This window comes from Excalfactoria chinensis, chromosome 7, assembly GCF_039878825.1.
Source record: "Excalfactoria chinensis isolate bCotChi1 chromosome 7, bCotChi1.hap2, whole genome shotgun sequence".
Lineage (NCBI taxonomy): Eukaryota > Metazoa > Chordata > Aves > Galliformes > Phasianidae > Excalfactoria > Excalfactoria chinensis.
Window position 1 is genome coordinate 25,728,473 of NC_092831.1, and position 19,650 is coordinate 25,748,122.

At 44.6% G+C, this 19,650-nt stretch overlaps 1 protein-coding gene across 37 annotated transcripts in view; it reads right to left on the reverse strand.

The window, feature by feature from the left end:
* Window positions 1-5,239: 5,239 nt before the first annotated feature.
* LRRFIP1 (LRR binding FLII interacting protein 1) overlaps window positions 5,240-19,650 on the reverse strand; it is an 87,275-nt gene continuing 72,864 nt past the window's right edge. For 28 of the 37 annotated variants that reach the window (XM_072341323.1, XM_072341317.1, XM_072341313.1 and 25 more), the window contains one exon: window positions 13,772-18,739. In XM_072341323.1, coding sequence (XP_072197424.1) covers window positions 16,650-18,739 — 2,090 coding nt within the window. In that variant the 3' untranslated portion in view covers window positions 13,772-16,649. Of the gene's footprint in view, window positions 8,036-9,316; window positions 9,422-10,038; window positions 10,119-10,585; window positions 10,704-11,585; window positions 11,633-13,771; window positions 18,740-19,650 lie in introns of those variants that run through there. The other 9 variants (XM_072341335.1, XM_072341334.1, XM_072341332.1 and 6 more) reach the window with 1 other exon arrangement.

Genomic DNA, 19,650 nt, shown 5'->3' on the forward strand with positions numbered 1-19,650 from the left:
AGCTTAAGAGGCTTTGCGGCGAACACGCCCCCGGCCGCCCACGAGCCTCAGCTGTGCCCGGGCGGCCGCGGCCCCGCCGCATCTGGGAGCCGTCGGCTCGTTAGCGCCGGTGGGGCTCGTTAGGGCCGGCCGGGGAACCTGACAGCTACACACGTGGGCTCTAGATCTCAATTAGGAACTTCCATTACAGTTTGGAATAGAAAAAAACTTCTCGCCTCTTTGTGCGATTCACAAACAAGTTCAATGATTGTGCCTAACTCAAACGGATCGCTTTGCGTCTCACGCGACGCCGGCTGCGTGCCGTCTCTGCTCTGCTCCGCTTGTCAGAGCTATCGCCCAAAGCCACGTGTAGTCTAAACTTTGCCATGAAACGGTCTGTCATTCCATAGAATAAAGACAGACGACCCGAAGCAGTTGCCGGCGGGTTCCTCTCGAGCCTCCTCGCGCCTACCGATCGCCGGCTGATTTAAAGCCGCCGAAAGCCGCGGTGAATAAAACGGAACGGGCGAACTATCGTGAAGGTACGCGAGGGGACCTGTGGGCCTGCGTGTGCTAATGCGGGATGACAGAGGCCGGAGACGGGATCTGACGGCGTCCTCCTTCGGCTTGCGCGGATCGCACCGTACGGAGGAGAAGCGCTTTTTGGCTCCCGACCCGGAGCCGCGAACCGATCCCCGATTTTTGGCTTTGCCGGTCGGCGGTCCGCCCCGGCGACGCGGGGACGACGTACGGAAGGGATCCGGACTCGTCTTGTGCGCGACCGTCTCCGTCTATGTGCTGTGCCGCAGCGTCACATCGTCGTTTTTCCTTCTATACGCACGCTCTAATTGCACGATATTGGCAAAGGACGGTTGGATGTATTCGCTCGCTGCTTAATGATGCTTGCATAATTGGTGACATACGGGACTTTAAGGAAGACTACACGCAATATGCTATTTGTCTAATGAGAAACTCAAAGTGCGTCTTTTTGTGGTTCGTCACGAGACCGCTGAGAAGGCTGGAATTAGTGACGGTCCTGTGTGACTGACAGAAAGGCTTCCTGACATTTTATTGGCGTAAAGAAATAAATGGATTGAAAAAGCTTGCGTTACTTTTCGTGGAGGTACAAGAGCTAAGGACTCTGCAAGGTATCTGGCGTGATCTAAACAAGAGTTACTACGAGTTCAGGAACCGTGGTCTTGCAGAGAGTGAAACCTCTCACCCGTGATACATTACAAATATTGCTCTGTCTATACAAAAAGGAGTTCTGAACAGTGTCCACTTATTAGGGCCCGTGAAAACCTACAGTCAACCCAAAACCCGCTTTGGATTGAAGATTTATTTCCTCAGACATCATAGGTACATGCTGGCTCTATTTGTTATATCTGAAGTTCTTTTGACTCACTGTAAATTTCTGCAGGTAAAGTAAGGCCCAGGAAAGTCAGAAACACCGACTCCCCTTTCCCAAAGCAATTTCTTCTGAAATATTCCTATGTTTCTGTATGAAATGTAGTTAAGAGTGACTGGAAACTGAAAGGGATCGCCTTAGGATGCATGGAACCACATGTTAATATTTGGTATACAGAAAAATATGTCTACATAAAGTGCAATGATTAACTGATGGCCTACTCTAGGCGTATGTGTTTAAACTAGTCCTCTCTGGATTTCTATTGGATTGAGCCGTGAGCAGGAGAATAAGGCAGGCAATGCAGCTTTTCAAAGGTACATGACAGGTTAATTTCAAGTCACAAAAATTCTTATTCTTTTGGGTAATGTTATCAACTGCATTATCAGATTAGAGAACAACCCAGTAACTTAAATGTGCTATTGTTACTCCCACGTAATATGATACATGACAGAGGACAACACAGAAGGTCTGTATAAAGCTTTGGTAGAGGGCTCTCGCGGCCGTAATACGATAGAGCTCTCCTCAGCATAGTGGAAGGCTAAAGGTAACAAGCTGAACTAGTGAAATCATGTAACCTGCTGGCAAATGAGTGAAAAGAGCTATTTTCAACCTGATACCAACTTACACTTTAAGTTATAAGGTGAGGGATGCTGTAGCACGTGAGCAGAGGTGTGTTTCATACGACAAGAGAGCAGACAGCAGGCTGGATCACTGTCTGACTTGCAGTAAGTTAAAGGAGTTATGTTTGTCCTGGTGAGGCCAACTGCTGGGAGGTTTTTTTTTTGCTATGTGGAAGATATTATACAAATATCAGTTGGTGAGAGGCCAAATTTGGGCCTGTCAGCTTTGACACATCTCTTATAAGATTCCAAACCATAGAAACGGTGTGTAAGGGAGTTGTAACAAAGGAGAGGCTTTCAGTTGATTCACAGTTGTCAGCGTGGCACATGCACGAATCCCTCTGCAGAAAGTTTTTTCAGTATATGGGTATGTCAGTGAATGTGAGGGCAAGAGGTCAGAGCGCTGGGACAAACAGCCACACGCCAATATGGTTACATACAGCTGAGTCCACTTTATTGCCCCAAAAGCCATACTTTAATAGCAGACAGACAAGGGTGTTAAAAATCACACACGCTAATTGGACAAAAGCTACTGCAATAACAACCCTAAAACCCCCCCTTCAAAGCTGTGAGCCATTCATTCTTTTCCTACAGGTATCCTTGGTTCTCATGCTGTTTATCCTGCTCCACAACTGCTGCTCTGTGAAGTTCTCTTGCTCCATAGCTGCTGCTCTGTAAAATCCCTCCTGGATTACCACATCATATATAGACTCTGATGGGCTGCCTCTGCAAAGGCTGATGTTCTGAGGGCGTGCATTACCTGTCATCTTGATGTCGTGGTGTACGGTCAACAAAGTACAGTTGGAAAGAGTACCACAGTGAGATAGCAAAGGAACGAAGTAAGAAAGAGTGCTCACCTGCAGCTAAAGATTTAGGCTCACAATGAAAAACTATACAAAGGAGGGAGCTCCAGAAAGAGATCCTTCCTTGGTGGCAGTCAGACCTTGAATGGGCTCTAGGAGGTGAAGTGCCTTCACCTGTGCTCCCCTGGCTGACCCAGTCCTTGCCGCAGGTAATCGATCGGTGGTTCAGGCCCTGACTCAACAGTGCTCGTACACGTGGCAAGGCTGACGCTGTCTATTGTGAGCTCTGGCTAGCTGGACACGAGTGAGGTTATGGCCTGATTTAGCTTGTGATGGGCATGCACAGTCCAGAATTAAGGCTCACAGAAATGTGGCTTTTACGGCCTTACCCAAGTGATCCTGTCTCCCAGACCTGCTGTGGGACAGACATCTCAGCTCTCTGCACTGCCAGCTTCAAACGAACAAGTCATTTGTGTGTCAGTATATATAGCATGCCTCGACTTTGGGATAACTATTGTGGTTTAGCCAGCCCTGCTATAAATAAGCAGAGTCCATCTGTGGTCCCGAGCCTGCACTTGCAAAGCCCATCTCCATGCTGTGCCCCTTTGAACATGGCGTGCAAATGCCCTGGGTGTTGCAGACATAAATGGTTTGTGAGCTTGAGGCACGCTTTGAGTGAGGTGGGCGTGCAGTGTGAACGCTGCTGAACCTGGTCCTGGGAGCGGGACAGCAAATACAGAGATTCAGAAACAGGGAGAGGCTCTTCTGTTTTTGCAAGCCAATGTGTTTTGAGAAGAAAGAACTGAAACCACAGCAAGTGCAGTGAATTCAAAACAGGCAATCGCTCAGGACACCACAAGAAGTTATGTTTATTACCTGCAAATGGGCTCGTTTGCTATCGAACCACCTTAAATGTGCTGTTAAAAAACACTGGTATAAGTGTATGAAAACTTAGTTGTGCCCTTTTACTGCTTTAATCCCCCTGCCTTTGCTGACAGGTATATGATGTGATAGGGTAGGAATGGTTGATAGTAACTAAGAGCAATAGCTCACACTGGCCAGAAAAGAAGGCAGTGTCTGTGTGAAGATTTGTGCTGGGAACTGTCATGTGCCAGTAAATCCCCATCTCTGCTGTTTCTCCTCCCGTGTGCCTCCAGTAACATCTGGAACCGATGCCACAAGATCGACTGAAGTTCACCTGCTGAAGCGTGGAGACCAGAGGATGCAGAGACAAGGAGATCAATTGTGGGAAATGAGAGACACATTATCTGACAGAGGACAGGTTTTGCAGTATTTTACCTGATGAAGGCACTCAGACTCTCTCTGCCATGTGCCTTGAGATGCTCGGTGGGCTGTTTTTTGCCATTGGGGGTATCAAGTTTAAGGAGATGTACCCTGGCCTCTCTGATAAACTTGGTGGCTCCTAACCGGCTGGCTTACTGTGAGTATGGGACGGGAGCGCTGCTACAGAGTGAGTGCTTACGTCTCGTTCCCTTTGGAAATCAGGCTAAAAATGGCTGCAACCAGCACCTTTCTGTTCTAGAGAGGAGATTACTGACAGCCATAAATGTCTCCCAGCTCTGTAATCTCACTCAGAAGTGTTTCTGTCATCTGTGTTCCCCAGGCAGTTGTAATATGTGCGACTGCCATCACTTTGCCAGCGCTTGGAGAGAAAAATACTTCAATCATGCTGTCTAGCACAGACTTGGAAAGTAAGTGTGGGTGTGAACATAGGGGTGTTTTGCAGGGATCCCCACCCAGATTTGGGATGTATGGTACAGACGTGTCCACAGAGCATGGTATGATGGGGTCTGTTTCTCTTGCTTTGTAGTGTACTGATGGCCAAATGGTATTTTTACTTGTTTAAAGTGTCTAAATTGTTGGCTGGTTTTCACCTCATTCCCAGCCTCATGCTGTGGGTGTTACGGGTGCAGCTTCGAAACACACAGGAACTGTTGTTGTCCAAATGGTGAATGGCAAGCAGATTTGGTTAACTCCTTTCTGTACTCCTGCACGCGTGACTGTCAAGCATATTTCCAGCAAGACCACTGAGAGATGCTGCCTGCTCCTCCTTATGATCACAAGCCACAGCACTGCCGACCAGCAGAGAGTTCTGGAACAGCTGGGGAACCTCTGCCATAGCTGCTTCTGCACCTGTACAACACTCAGAAGTACAGTCAGCAAGATTTTGTTCCTTCGCAGCTTCACCACCTGCAACGTCACGAACTGGATCTGCTGCCATTAGGGTTTCGATTCCCGAGTCTGTAAAATGCAGTAAAAATGCATTGAGGCTTCTATACAGTGCTGTGGCAATCTGAACTCATCCACCCCCAAAGCACAACCGCCTTCAGAAGAACCCCTCCCAGCCCAACAGCCCCTCCCAGCCCCACACAGCACATTTCCCTGCAACAGCACGAGGACAGATGACTGCACCAAAACCACCCGACAAGCGATGTTTTTTATTGGCAAATTCTGCTGATGAGTTTCCTTTGATTTTTTTATTTTTTTATTTTTTTTAACTCTCCTAATGTTTACACATAAAAAGAAAGGAAAAAAAAAACATAACAAAATACCCCAACAACCAATCAACATTTCGGGTAACATTCCATTCTGCAAACATTAAAATTACTGAACATTTGAAAATAAACCCAAAGGGTAGCAGTTTGAAATAGAGATTATAGGAGAAGGCAGGTTTGGGGCCATCTCAGGCAGCCCTGCCAGGAGCCCAATGGAAACGACGTGGACAATGTGCCGTTGTCGTCATCCAAAGCCCTGTCGTACATTCTTCACAGGAAAACACAAACCAGTTGGCATTAAACCCGACGGTGCTTTCTCTTCCCTTATTCTAAAACTAAGTCATGCTGAAAGTTATGGGGAAAAACGCGGCTTCAGCATCCAGCTACTTCATCACACACAACGGTTCCTACTAAGAGCATATCCAGGTTGAAACACACACACAGATGATTTCTGTCATGAGGCTAATGCTTATGGGGTGCAAAATGCAATCTACTTAAGAAAAAAACGTCACTTCTTGATGAACAAAATATTATTTTCAGCCTTTTGGACAAACTCTAATGTGTTTCTCCTGAAGGTTGCCAGGGCATTTCTCACCACTGCCACGGATAAGGTGACTGATGGTAATCACACACTTTAACACAGGCTGGCAAGATGTAGCGTTTAGCGTGTTTTTTTGTATCCAGAAGTCCTTAATTCATGTTGTTTTTTAGGCCCCAGAGGCCTTGTACAACGCAAATCACACAAGTCAACCATATTGAGTTGTAAATTGGTATCAATGGCAATATTGAGGTATTCCACAAGAAACATGGCTCTGCACCTGAATGTTCCTCTCAAAAAAAGGAAAAAAAAAAACATCCAAAGCCCTAGCTGGAGTGTAAGTCACGTTATTTAAGATCCCTCCGTTTCCCCACGTTCTACCCCTTTTGACCCAGAAGGACATACTTATTTCCTCATGGGCACAGCGAGCCTTCCTCCTCCTACCACTCCTCCTGGAATATTCACCTCAGGGCACTCACAGGGACAAAGAGGAAGGTGTTATAATCTAGCCAAATCAGAGAAACACGTTCAGATACTGGTTTCGGTTTACTGACCTTGCGAAGGTGCTCTAAGATACCAGCAATCCCCTGATGTTCAAAATAGCAGCAGTTTATCCTCTAACCTCGATTCTGTGAGGACGAGCCTAGGGAAAGATCTGGACCAGCCAGTCCAAAACCAAGTTAGTAAAACATGCTCTTCAGAGTTTACATTTGGCTTATAATAGAACCGTACTGACAAAAGGCTGCTCCTGCCAAACAGGAGACGCTGCTCCATCACATGAGCAGATCCCTTAAGGAACGCTCACCTGCATTACTTTTGGGGTAGGGTTGAAGGGGAAAGGACGGATGTCATCTTCAGCTAACAGCTGTTCTCCTTGGAGTAGTACATTCAGAGGGTTATTTTCCACAGACCAGAGCTACTGTGCTACTTGTGTAAACTGCGTCACTGTAACTGGTAACGGTAGTTTGCATGAGAAGAGAAAAACCTTTACAATGACTCGCAAGAGAAATACTTTGCTATCTCTGTATTTGTTAACAAACCCCATATGCAGTAACATTTTCTAAAGTGCTTCTTATCAGTTACTTTAAAAGATTAGACTTGCATTCTGCAGCGGCGGAGGTTCCTAGCAGTTCGTGGACCGGTAGATAGTTTCTGATGTAACAAAAAAACAACCCACGACGTATGTTGTCTAAGCAAACGACGCTTGCTTTGACAAACGTACTGAAGTCACGGAAGTGCAAAACCCACCACTTCTTCGAACATGGCCTTATGCTGGTTTATTAACACAACTTTACATCCTTAAGAAGTATTCTACTTCAATTCCAAGAGCTGGGATTAAATAACACAAATAAGATTTGAAATCTAATGAAGCTATTGCCTATTTTACCCTGAAATAAAATAGTCTTATGATTCGACTGGTGCAAAAATCCCTCCGAACACCTTTGTTTTATTGGCAAAGTCATTTAAGGTCACTTTTGCTTCCAAGACCATCTTCTTCCACGGTTTCCACTGAAGGAGTTTTGCTTTGTAATGGCTTGTGGTTCCACAGTGATTTGTAAATGAAAAGCCTACTACAAATAACTCTACCATAGTCACTAAATTACAGATACCGTCATGAGAAAGTCTAAAACTTACAGTGTTTTGTTTTTTTCTTTAAATTCTCAGCAAGACACAAAATTCCAGTCCAGTCAAAATGTTTTCTTTGAATGCCATTTGAAATGGCATTCAGAAACAGCTGCCGTGCCTTCTGGGTGGAGAACTTAACGCGGCGCCCCAGTGTGCTTCTTACGTGGTGTACGGATACGGTACGCCGAGTGTACCCACTGTAGTGTGTAGAAGGGCCCCGCGGGCACAGCCGTTTGGATCAGCTACTCCTATGGATATAGTGCAGGAGGATTTGAAACTGCGTTAAGAGAACCGCAGCTGGGTGGCACCTAGCAAATGTTGCACTTGTCTGTTGTCAGAAGGCGTGACGCAAAGCATCCCAGACAGCAAGACACAGAAAGCATCTGTAACATTGTTCGCGTTCTGTCCAGTAGCCGTTTCCACGGAGGTGGTGGTTATTGCTGTGACAGTAAAGCGCTGCGGTTGGCCTTCATCTTCTCCAGGCGTTTTACTAGATGACCGTTGCTGACTTCGAGCTCTTCAGTTTTGTCCAGTGCTGAACGAAGCTGAAGTAAAGAAAGAAGCAGAAAAAAACAAACAAACAACCCTGTGAGTTTTACAGTGTTTGCCCTTTCCAAAGATAAAGCAAAGATTGTAGTTACCAGCGGTAAGTGACAATACTGCAGGAGCTCCCTTACACAGTAAAGCAGCTGAAAATTCCCGGTAGCGGAGTTAAGGGTGAATGCAGCACAGCTGCCTGCGCTGCCGCTTTGAAGGCCACACACAGACAGTTTCTAAGCACAGTGCCAAGAACACAAACTATTTACAGAATGTGGAACATCTGGCTCACCGTTTGCCTTGGCTTCAGAGGCATGGATGCTCAGAGGTCTGCTGGGTGACGTACACCTGTCTCAGTGCCTGACTTTAGCATATCTGGGTCCCAGAGTTACAGGAACAGCCTTGACTTTGGTGCCCGGCCTTAATTTTGTATAAACTCCACCAAAGGAGAAAGCACCAGACTGCACAGAATAACAGCTACAAAACACCCTGCCCTGCTATGGGTGCCAATGACAACACAAAACAGATTTTAGGGCTTCCCTCAATTTGGGACTTGCTAGTAATTAGACTGGCCCTGACAAAAAACAAGCGCTACTCTTTTTGACAGAAGGGAGGAACGGGAAGAGATGGGGGCAAAAGTGCTCTGGTCTAGAGCTGCTATCCACAGGAGAAAACAGCAACGCAGCATTTGGGACCCTTTTGGCCCTGGGCAGCCTGCCTCATTCCAACACAGCATCCTAAACAACAGAACTGTTGCAGGTGACTTGTTTTTGACTCAAGCCATTGCACTTTGTGGAACAGACTTCTATAATGCCTTTAAAAGTACCAGCCCCAGTGTCTTAAAGGGAGACTGTCTCATCTGATAAGCAAGACAACGAGACAGAAGGGTAAGATCTACAAGAGACCCCTTATTACAGCAGCACAGCAGAAAGAGCTATTTAGTTTTTATGGTACAGAGAGCCATATGGAAAAAACCCCTTAGGAGGCAAGCATGAAAGAAGCTGACAAACGTATCAAAGACTGGCTGTAGCAGCTGCTTAAAAACAACATGAAGTTTGGTAAAAGAAATAAGGCCGAAATGATGAAGAGCTTGAAAAGTATGCTTTAAAAGAGAAATACGGGCAGAGTCTGGATGGGCACACAACAGGAAAGAGGCATGAACAGATCAACTGAGCGAGGAAAACACATTCAAAAGGAACAATTCACATTCATGTACAGCTTGAGATTAACGTGTAAAGCTGAGCCACACGAGCAGCACCTGAGTTTCCTACAATTACATTTACAGTTACCTCTCTCTGTAGTTTGCGCTTCTCTGCTTTCAGTTCATCTTCTACTCTTTCAGCATTCTCAGCAGCAGTTTTGTACCGGGCTACCTGACCTTCCAATCGTATTACCTACAGTAAGTGGAAATGTTTGCAATTAAAGATTATTCTGAAGCTTTACTCTTCTGCTGATAGTTCAGCAATAACCAATGACAGTTGCTACATTTTTTACAATCAAATGCAGGCATGTTTTGAGAACAAATGTATCAAAGCAGCCACGGTAACTACCTCCAGACCTTTTATGTATCCATGTTTCACGTTCTTCCAGCAACAACAACAATTACAACCCATTTACTAAATATAGCCATTTATATTCTGATCACGAGCTAACAGTTACATCTGAACAGTGCTGCTCAAACCCCACATTTACCAGCTTTCTCATGTGCCAGCAGCCATTTGAAAAATGCCAGCAGCTAGACACATGAAAGTATTCGGAGGAGCTCAACGACTGTTCCTAGTGCGCATTTGTCACACTTGTCTTTGAGACATTTTCATTTGGTGGACATGAATAATATATTGATATCACCCCAGAGATAAAGGAAAGTATTCTAGCCCTTAGCTTCAAGAACCTCAGTGCTCCAACATTCCTGCTTTTTATTTTAAGGAAGTCACACTAATTAAGATTCTGCTAAAATACACTCCCTGCGTTCTCATCAAGAGTGAACAAACAGGACAAAAGGGGAACTTACATTCTGCTCCAGTGCCGTTATCTCTTGCTCAGACTTGGCTAGTTTAAATTTGAGATCACTGATCTGTCTGTTGGCATCTCCTACAAGAATTGCAGATTTATACGAGATGTCACAATAAGGCTCAACAAATCTGTCACAATATTTCCCCGCTCCAGGAAACTACTTGTGGCAGCGATAGTGCAGCTCCCTGCGTTGGGTCTCCCTCCATACCGGGAGCTGCCAGGTAAACCCACTCAGTGCCTGGCAGCAGCTAACCCCAACCCTGCCAGCCTGCCTTCCGATCACTCAAAGCAGAGTTAACCGGGTGTGATATGGAACTCATCCTCAGCTCTCCTGCAGAACATAAAGGAGATTTCCCATCCCTTTCTCGTTCGATGCATAACAGTTCCCTCACCTCTAGAAGAGGTGCCTGGCTGGCTTCCCTTTTGAAGCTCCCTTAGGACCAAAGGCTCACTCTTACATCGGGACGCACGTTCATTGTACAGGCACACTGTCTCACCTTCGTTCAGGAGACAAAAAGTTCTCTTATAATGAAAACACGGCTTACTTTGGAGGTCAATCATGTGCATGTCTGTCCCGTTTTCCAGAACTTCAACCTCAGACTGAGCATTCTCCAACTTGCCATTCTTCTGCTTTTCTTCCAGTTGACCCTTTAGTTTTTTAACCTGAGGTACACAAGACAATTATTAGAACAAGACACTCATTTCAAGACTCTCTTCACTGTTATGAAGCTTTTTGTTTCCCCCAAACTAAATTAAAAGAAAAAAAAAACCTTTTTTCTTACATTTCCCAGAAATTCTTTCCGCAAATGACTCATCACAGTTTAAGTATCAGCGCTTATACATAAATTTGGGACCAAGGATAATATGAGGAAGAAGAATGTTTTATAAGAAAAGCCAGAAATGTTCTGTATGCACGTTCACATAAAACACCCTTAGCAACCCCAAGCTGTGACTGATCGTGCATGAAAGCCCAGGGCCAAGGATACTGTCCATAAATGGAGGCACAGAGCACAACGCAGAGGAACAGATCAGCTCAAATGTTTTTAATAGAGATTACAACCACTGTATCCTGTTATCTGCGGCAATTACTTTAATTGTTATTTACCGATCTACTGTAATCCCACCAGCATTCTCTCCAAACTGCCTACTGCCCACAGAACCAGCCATCAGGAAGGCTTACACTTGGAAGTAACATTGGCTTTTCTAATTTCTGGACCACATTTGCTTTTTCCCCCTTTGGCCTCACTCAATCCAAAGTAGCATTTTCAGGAGTTTTAGGTGGCTACAGACAGCAGCCTGGAACACTCTGAGCACTGAATGTTAGCAACACAAAATAGGCCCCTGAGTCATCTGTTTCACACCCTGTGTTAACGCACAGGAGAATTCCAGGGGGAAACAGCTGAGTCTTTGGCAATAAGAATGCAGCACATGTTCTGAAAGAACGACATACATATACTTTGTTAGGGGCATTTTGGTTTCCCAAAGTCGTATTATTTTTATCACACGTGAAGTGAACACACAGCATTTCATTTCTCACGTGCTTACCTGGTCTAGTAAGGACTCTCGTTCACCAATGAGTTTTTTCAGCCTTTCTGAAAGAGAAAACTGAAAGCTCAGCGTTGATTTCGGTGAGCCACGCGTTTCAGAGTGTCTGATACAAGAGGGACCCGTTAAGGTTAGTTAAAAACAATAAAGGTAGTTATGCACGTACCACGGGAAATGAGGCCACAACGGGGCTGGGAAGGGGCTGCAGCCAGGGGAGGTTATGTCATTCTCACAGAGCATGCTTGTCACGGCACCCGCTGCATGCAAAGAGGCTAATCTTCTACATTAGGTTAGCATGCAAGAACTCTAGGGTCAAACACAACTGCAACACAAAATCTCACAAATCTTTACAGTTTAGCACAATGAAAACACCACAAACACCTATCATCATAGCTATGCACATTCTCAGCACTGAAAATCCTCAGTTCAAAAGGAACACTGAACAGCACGACAATGGCGTAGTGCTATCTTCAGTACTATCACAAATAAAACATTTATCCATTAAATAGTTTTCATTTCACACACAAGAGCCTGGTAAAGCATTATTTTCTCTTTGCTCTTCATAGTCAGTTATCCCAGTCAAATGTCAAGAAGGCAATCTAGATTCGTTGTGCTAGACCTGAACTTGGAAGTACAGCAGATCAGCAAACAGGTGTGCGTGGCACTGTTTACTAAAGAACACAGTACAGAATGGACAGCTGGAAAACAGCAGCGAGTAACCAAATCACTTTTTCTTCTTTCCTAGTCATGCAAAACGTGGAAGCATTTCAACAGGTACTGTAAGAAACAAATGATAACTCACATGTCTTGTGATAATTAAAATCACTCTGCCTCATTAATTAACTGCCCGAGCGTATTCAGACACCTCAACAGAAGTACAGCAAACGTCATCGTTCCACATTCTTATCAGAAAGGGACATACTGACCTCAGATAGGTCTACCTCCACAGGTCTGGCACGTATGTTTATTGCAGACTTATTTAGCTTTGACACACGTGCTCATTGCAGTTTTCTTTAGTTTCCCTCCCTTGCCAGCAGGCAGCCAACTGTTCAGACCCAAGGCGGCAAACGTGCTCAACTCCACCTCTAAGGTCCTGCCTGTTAGCTGTTCAATTGTTAAAATGCAAAGGTCACACATGAAAGAAAAAAAGACTTCTGTAAAGGTAAGGAAGTTACAGCCCAGTGCCTTCTTGCTGAGCTTTTTGTTTTCTCGTTAACGCAAGGAATTAAGGGAGTAAGCAGTCTGTATTTGATCACGTCATGGCGAGAGCTAAAGTTTTCAAATGAAACTCATGCTGACACACGTGTAGTCCATTCATTGCATGGAAAGTCACTCCCATCCTGTGAATACAAGTTCTCCATATCAGCAGTGATTCCAGGATCTTTACCTTGACTTCCGATGCGAGACCCAAATACAAATAACAATATAACACCCCAGTGCTTCACTTCTGTGCGTTCTGAACCTCCTCAAGCCCTATCCCCTTTCATTGCCATTTGTATCAAATGCTCTTACATGTGTAACACATGTGCACTGTCACAAGGCAGAAAATACCTTCACATTTGTGTAAACTAATGAGAAAAACAAACAAACAAAACAACTGTAAAATAATAAGACAGTTTCATCTGCCTATATGGAAAAGAAGGGAGACTGAAGACCTCTGTAAAAAGATGACGGGAAGGAAAATGAAGTCCAATGAAGAAAGCAAGGAGAGCAAACAGTAAAACGAAGGTCACAGATGTTCAGATAAGCATTGGTGCCACAGCTCAGCAAAGATAAAGAAATGAAATTACTAATGGTAGGCAAACAGAACAAGGACTGATGCAGAAGAAAACCACTAAGCCACTGTAACATTAGCCCAAACTTAAGGGACTCGAAAGACTTGAATAACTTATTAGCACAACCGCTGCTGCGGGGTGAAATATTCCTACCTAATGGAAGGGCAGGTGCCGGTCACAGCAGGTAGGGCACAGTGCCGTTCTTTCTGAGAAGAGAACAGGACGGGTGGGATGGTGGCAGCTGTGGTTACAAGTGTCTTCTATTGCACAGACTCATAGAAGCCACACAACCGTTGCTTTGGCAAAGCAGCTGACTCACGGCGCTGCTTCAGCGGCAAAGCTGACCTAATATCCTCTAATCATCCACAGATACCTGGTGCCTCTTCCTACTCTGAAGACAGAGTGCAAATGGGATGAAGCTGTTGATAAGTTGAATGATTTGCATGGTCTACCCAGTAATTAATGTCAGTGCAGCTGAAAAGGGTTAGCTGTGCTCAGAAGGTGGAAAGGCAAGCAGTGAAGGCTGCGACCCCTGAAAACACACCAGCAGCTTCCAGCAGCTCTTCCGATCAGCTTGCAAGGACCCGGCAGCAGGCTGGACAATAGTGCTTCTCTGGAGCCATCCATGTATACTGGATCATTTAAAAAAAGAATAATAATAAAACAGAATGCTTTGCACTCTTCCCCAGAAGAGGGAAGTTCCTGGGCAAGCATGAGGATAAGCACGAGAGTTAGAAGGCGCTGGCTTTACAGCACTGATTGTGAAGGTGACAGCAGGAGCACTCTTTTAAAGGGACTGCTGACCAAGGCCTTTCACTGTGACTTGCTGAATATGAAAGTTACTTCAGCTACTGCTTTTGAAAGCTTTCGAAGTTAACTACGAATTCACAGTAACACATAAATCTAGCACTCCAGGCTACGTGTGCCCCCGGGACTCAAACACAGAACCCATCCAAGTGTTTGAAATTATTGTGAGATCAAAGTCCTACACATTGCAACCAGTGCTCACTGCAGCAACAAATAAGATCCCAGCAAAAACTGAAGAGCTAGAAACACCGAGATCACCTCCTTCTCCGTGATACCTGTCCGATTCCAGAAGGCAAGGACCAGCTGCCAACACCGGTACCCAAGAGGCGGCATTTGGCAAGGTACTGTGGGACGAGAGCATGCACAAGGACAGTTAAGACTAGTGATGTCATTTCTTTCCATGACTTAGCTCTACAGTGGGACTTCTCTAAGGATGCCGTATTTTCTGAAGTGGAAAAAATGGTTCAAAGTAGGTCTTCGTTAATTTCCCTTTAACAATCGGGCAGCACCCCTGTTAGAAACAAACTCATGAAAAACAGAGGAAATGTGGGCAAACGCCTCGTTTAAATGAGAGTTGCTTATAGACCCATCCACGAGTTTTGGCAAAGTCTGGCATGAATTTAGTTAAATATATAACTGTGTTTAACATTTAAATATACATACATTTTGAACACTTTCAACATGAAACCATATATTACAGATGAGTGTGGCAAAGAAAAAAATCTTACGTAAACAATGCCGTACGGTAAGAAACGATGCTTTAAAGAACCGTGACTCTTTAGATTACAATTAGGTGTGAGCCCTCGGTAAGAACAACTGCCGATACTTACAGAACCCATACTGAAGCTGTTCTAAGCCGGAGAGAAGCCTTACGAAAAGAGTTGCAGGCTTACAGCCCTGCCACAGACGTACAGCTATGGTCTCATCAAACACTAAATGTCCTCAAAGGCTTCCCGTTCCTAACAGGACAGCTCTGTCATCTACGCAGCACAAAGCAATAAATCTAAGAAAGAAAGCTGTAGGAAAAAATGCTTCTGAAGTGAGAAGGATCTAAATAACGCTTTCTATGAGCTTTTTAATAAAGAGTGCTCCGGACAGACAAATTGTAGTATAAAATATGTTTATTTTAATTATATACAGCTCAGTACACTTTGATACACATCTTGTAATTTTGCAGTCTATTTGAACTCCATTCTCTTTGTAACATCGACAGAACCTGCCGTAGCCTCCCAGCTCCTCAGCTTGCATTCCCTTTGCACGTTTATCGCTTAACACAACCTCAAACTAATTATTAATGATGCAAAACACGATCTTCCTCCCGAGCACGATAACAATGCAAGAAGAAATACATCAGTGGGTCAAAGCGTCTCATCAATGCTGACAATACAACATAATCCAGCTTTCCAGAAAGGCACGGGGGCTCATATATGGAACAACAGCCTTTGGTCTGACACCCATGAGGATTAAGACATCTAGAGTTACCTTCTCTCCAGGAAAAAGGAGGAAAGACCTCTTCAAGCAAAACATTCTCTCTTAATATTTGCAAAAAACACATATAATGCAGTAAGGAATGCAATGTTAAAGATCTTTGGTTTGTTTGTTTTTTTGTTTTTTTTTTGAAAAAATATATTTATATATTCATAGGTACAGTATTGGATAGCAAACCTAGGCACGTTACGGTGTGTATTGACACTTTCTTAGGAAAAATACAAAACCCATGTGAGATAAAAAGGCCTACTGCGGTGCAAAGTGCCCAGATGAAGTAAACATGTACATATCTGCTCCTTTCTGCAACCTATGGGTTGCATTTCCTTCATATCGTGCATCATTCCCCCAAAGCGCTGACTTAACTCACAGTGACTACCGATGGTTTGGAATACATCCATCTCAGAAACAGAAGCACACAGAAAGTGGAATGACAGTATCTTTTCTTCTTCTTCTTTTGCTATGGAGAAGGGCTCCTAGGCTTTAAACGTTCAACAACAAATGCTAGCATTAAATCTAAGTGTTGCTGATCGCCCGAGTTCCTCCATGACAAAGGGATAACATACTTACTGTAGGCCCTATTGCACATACAAGTACATTCAGATAATCTATTTTAACTCTAGGCTAAGAAGTAGGAATTGCATATAAAAGCTCCTCAGCAGCAGTTATCGACACAAGGAGTACTTTAACTGCAAAAGCCTGATCAGTTCCTTTGTGAAGCTTGCTTTGTTTGGTGACAATCATTTAACCTGAGACACAGCAAAACCAAACCTCTGGATGATTTTTTGTGGCTAGGTACGTCAGTGAATAATTTACTATTTGCATTATCACCAAATACATGACCCAACAGTGTATTATCAGATCTACCTGCAAGGAAAAAATGAATACCTTAAGAGTACTCCTATATTCCTAAGGGCTGATGCATCGTGCAAAGTGCATGCTTTGGTACTGAGCCTGATCAAATGGCTTCTAACTCCTACGGCCCGGGATTCAGAACTCAGGACATTGTACAGTCATCTCTGGATTTGCCCTTACCCTTCCTACCACCTCGCAAATCCTCTTTGCTTTCAGCCCTGTTACAGCCGGCACTCTCCAAATCCTGTTCTAGACCACTGTCACCTGGTGCCTTTTCCACTTCATTAGAATCTGATGCTTCATTTCCCTCTGCCGACACATCGGCCTTCTCATCAGTTTTCAGTGCTGACGCTTCCTCTTGCGAGTGCCCTGTTTCTGACTCGTTGCCTTTCTTACGCTGTAAGACATCATCTTCGGTCAAGGTGTCACTGGTTTCTGTTTTGCCAGTTCTCTCTCCGGCTTCACCTGTTGGGGCGGCTTTTCTTATCACGCTGCTTGTTCCATCATCCTCTTCACTCTGTGCCTCAGCTTCTCCTCCATCGCGTTTTTCATCAGTTTCCAGTATCTGTTCAGAATCCTCATCAAAATCAAATGCGTCACCTTCATCTTCTTGTTCTTCCTCTGCTTGGCCCTCTAGTCTAAGTTGCTCGTTCACGCTTTCATCCAGCTCAGCTTTCTGTGCAAGAGAATTATCTGTACCTTCCATAGAAGTAAATCCATCATCCTGCTGGTCTGCGAGCTCTGACTGTTTCGTATCTTCTTTACACGTTTCTTTATCAACTTGATTCTCGCTAGGCACACTGTGACATACAACAGACTCCTCTTTAGATTCACCTTCTTGTCTGACTACATTCTGTGCTTCACTTTCTAAAGAAATATTTTTCTCATCCTCTGAGTCACCTGTTGTTTCTTCGCTGCAGTGAACCATTTGAAGCTCTACCTTTGGATTTAAGTCTTCTGTTCTACTGCGTTCTAAGTATTCTATTCTATTTTCCTCTCCTTTCCCAGACTTGTCTCTCATTTGCATTTCTGTTTCCTCAGTTTCATCATCTGTAATAACTGGGTCTAAACTGGTTTCCTGATGTGCCATTTCTTTCACAGTGTCCGTGTCTGGCTCTGTTTGATGCAGTGCACTTCCTTCTACCTCGTTAGCGGAGCCCGCAGACTCCCCTGATGCCTTCTCCTGCTTTTCTGCGGAGTCTGAATACGCCTCTAAGTTTCCAGTCAATACTTCCTCCTGTCCATCTTTCTCAGCAGGTTTAAGTTCTGTGTGCTCCTGCATAATCTGTTCCTCTAACAATGCTACCTCACCATCCTCTGAGGAAACTGGCTGGATGTGTGCCTGATCCTCTCCCTCCTCGTTTGGATCTGATGGGGCATCGCTTCCACATGACTCCTCCCCTTCAGAGTCTGTGGAATCTCTTTCCATTTTCTCACCTGCACTCCCAACCTCGTTTTGTTCTCCAGCTCTATCACCTCCAGTTTCATCTGCCGTTCCATCAGTGTGGTCTTTGCTTTCAACAAGAGTTTTCTCTAAGACCTCTGTAACTTTGCTTCCAGCAATTCCTCCCGAGCACTGGAGTGTTTCAGCACAGCGCCCCACATTTACCTCTTCACTTTGCGAGTCCGCTAGCTCTGGTAGCCCTGACTGGCCAGAAACCACCTCACTGCTGTCACCTGCACTGTCTGCTGCTTGCTCTGCTTCATTAGCACCCAGTGCACGGCTAGCTTCCACATCCTCTCCTTCTTCCTGTTGTAGAGCAGCTTTTTCCAGTTCATGCTCTGCACTCAATTCACCGTGCGTTTCCTGATGACTCTCAAAATCCTGACCTTGCAGTGAGCTCATTTCTGAGTTCTGAGTTGTCCTCTGGTTTAAGTTACTGTGTTCAGCCTCCCTGCTAACGGGCTGCCGGGCTGCTGTGTCTGCTGACTGTGTCTCCTTTCTCAAATCATCTGCATCGCTATCATCACTTGAACAAGCATTCCCTGACACAGGTTTACACAACTGATCCACAGCCTTACAGAACCTACGATCTGGTAACATCGCTGTTGACAGAGCATCAGGTTCTTCAGTAACGTTTTCTGCCCTTGTATTTTCATCAGCATGCAATGTCTGTACTTCCTGTTCCTCAGACTCCTCTTTGTGTTCCTCACGCTCAGAATTCTGCAAGATTTCTCTTTTCCCCACATCCTCCACAATCTCATTTTTCATGTCCACTTCCTTGGCTCTGCCTAAAAGACCATTGAGAAAGTTGAAGGGACCGCACCACGGCTCTTACCTCCCCGCTTAAAACCCGAAAGAGAATGAATCAAAGAACAGGTTAATGGAAGATCAACTTTTGCCAATTACGTGAGGCAAAGCAGCGATTGCATTAGTAAGGGCGTGGGCTTTTTTGATCAGTGAAATTCACCACCACAACCCTCTCAAAGTGAGAAAAGCCCTCTGCACTGGCCTGTGTTTTTGTCATGTAAAACATCTACGCTCTTGGCCTCATGAACTACAGCTCCCAAAGATGAGAACAACTTTGTTTCAAGCAGTGCAACTTAATAATTTCTTCAGATGTAACTCTGCAACTGCATAGATCACATTTTCTCAGCACTATTTTCAACAGCTTTAGGCCTAATGTCACTCTGCGCATGCGAGAGTGTGTCTGATGCCAGCAGAATGAAGTAAACAAGAGTAACTCAGCAGTATCTCATTACAGGCATCATCAGTGTTTAAGTGTAGATAAAGTCTGACCGGCAAGCAAACGTTTCAGCCGTTCAACATTACCAACACAGATACTTAGTGCCACTCCATCCACTCAAAGGGATGGGGAATTCTGTAGGTTGGTTGTTGTTTCTTCCAACTTTACTTAGAAGCAACAGGTACTAAAACAACACTGTGGTTTCAGTAGTTAGCTTTCGAGTCTATGTTGTACCTGTTTTCAAATAAACAGAATAAGGAAACACAGAGAACATATTACATTCAAATACGTACCCTTACCTTGGTTTTGGTGCTCCATATTGTTTCCATACAAAAACAGAGCGAGGAAAAAGCAGCCAACGGCAAGATAAATTGCACTCGCAACCGTTGGCTGCTCACTGCTATTTGCTACGATGTCAATTTAAAGCAGTAACAACAGAAATTCACTCCCTTTCCT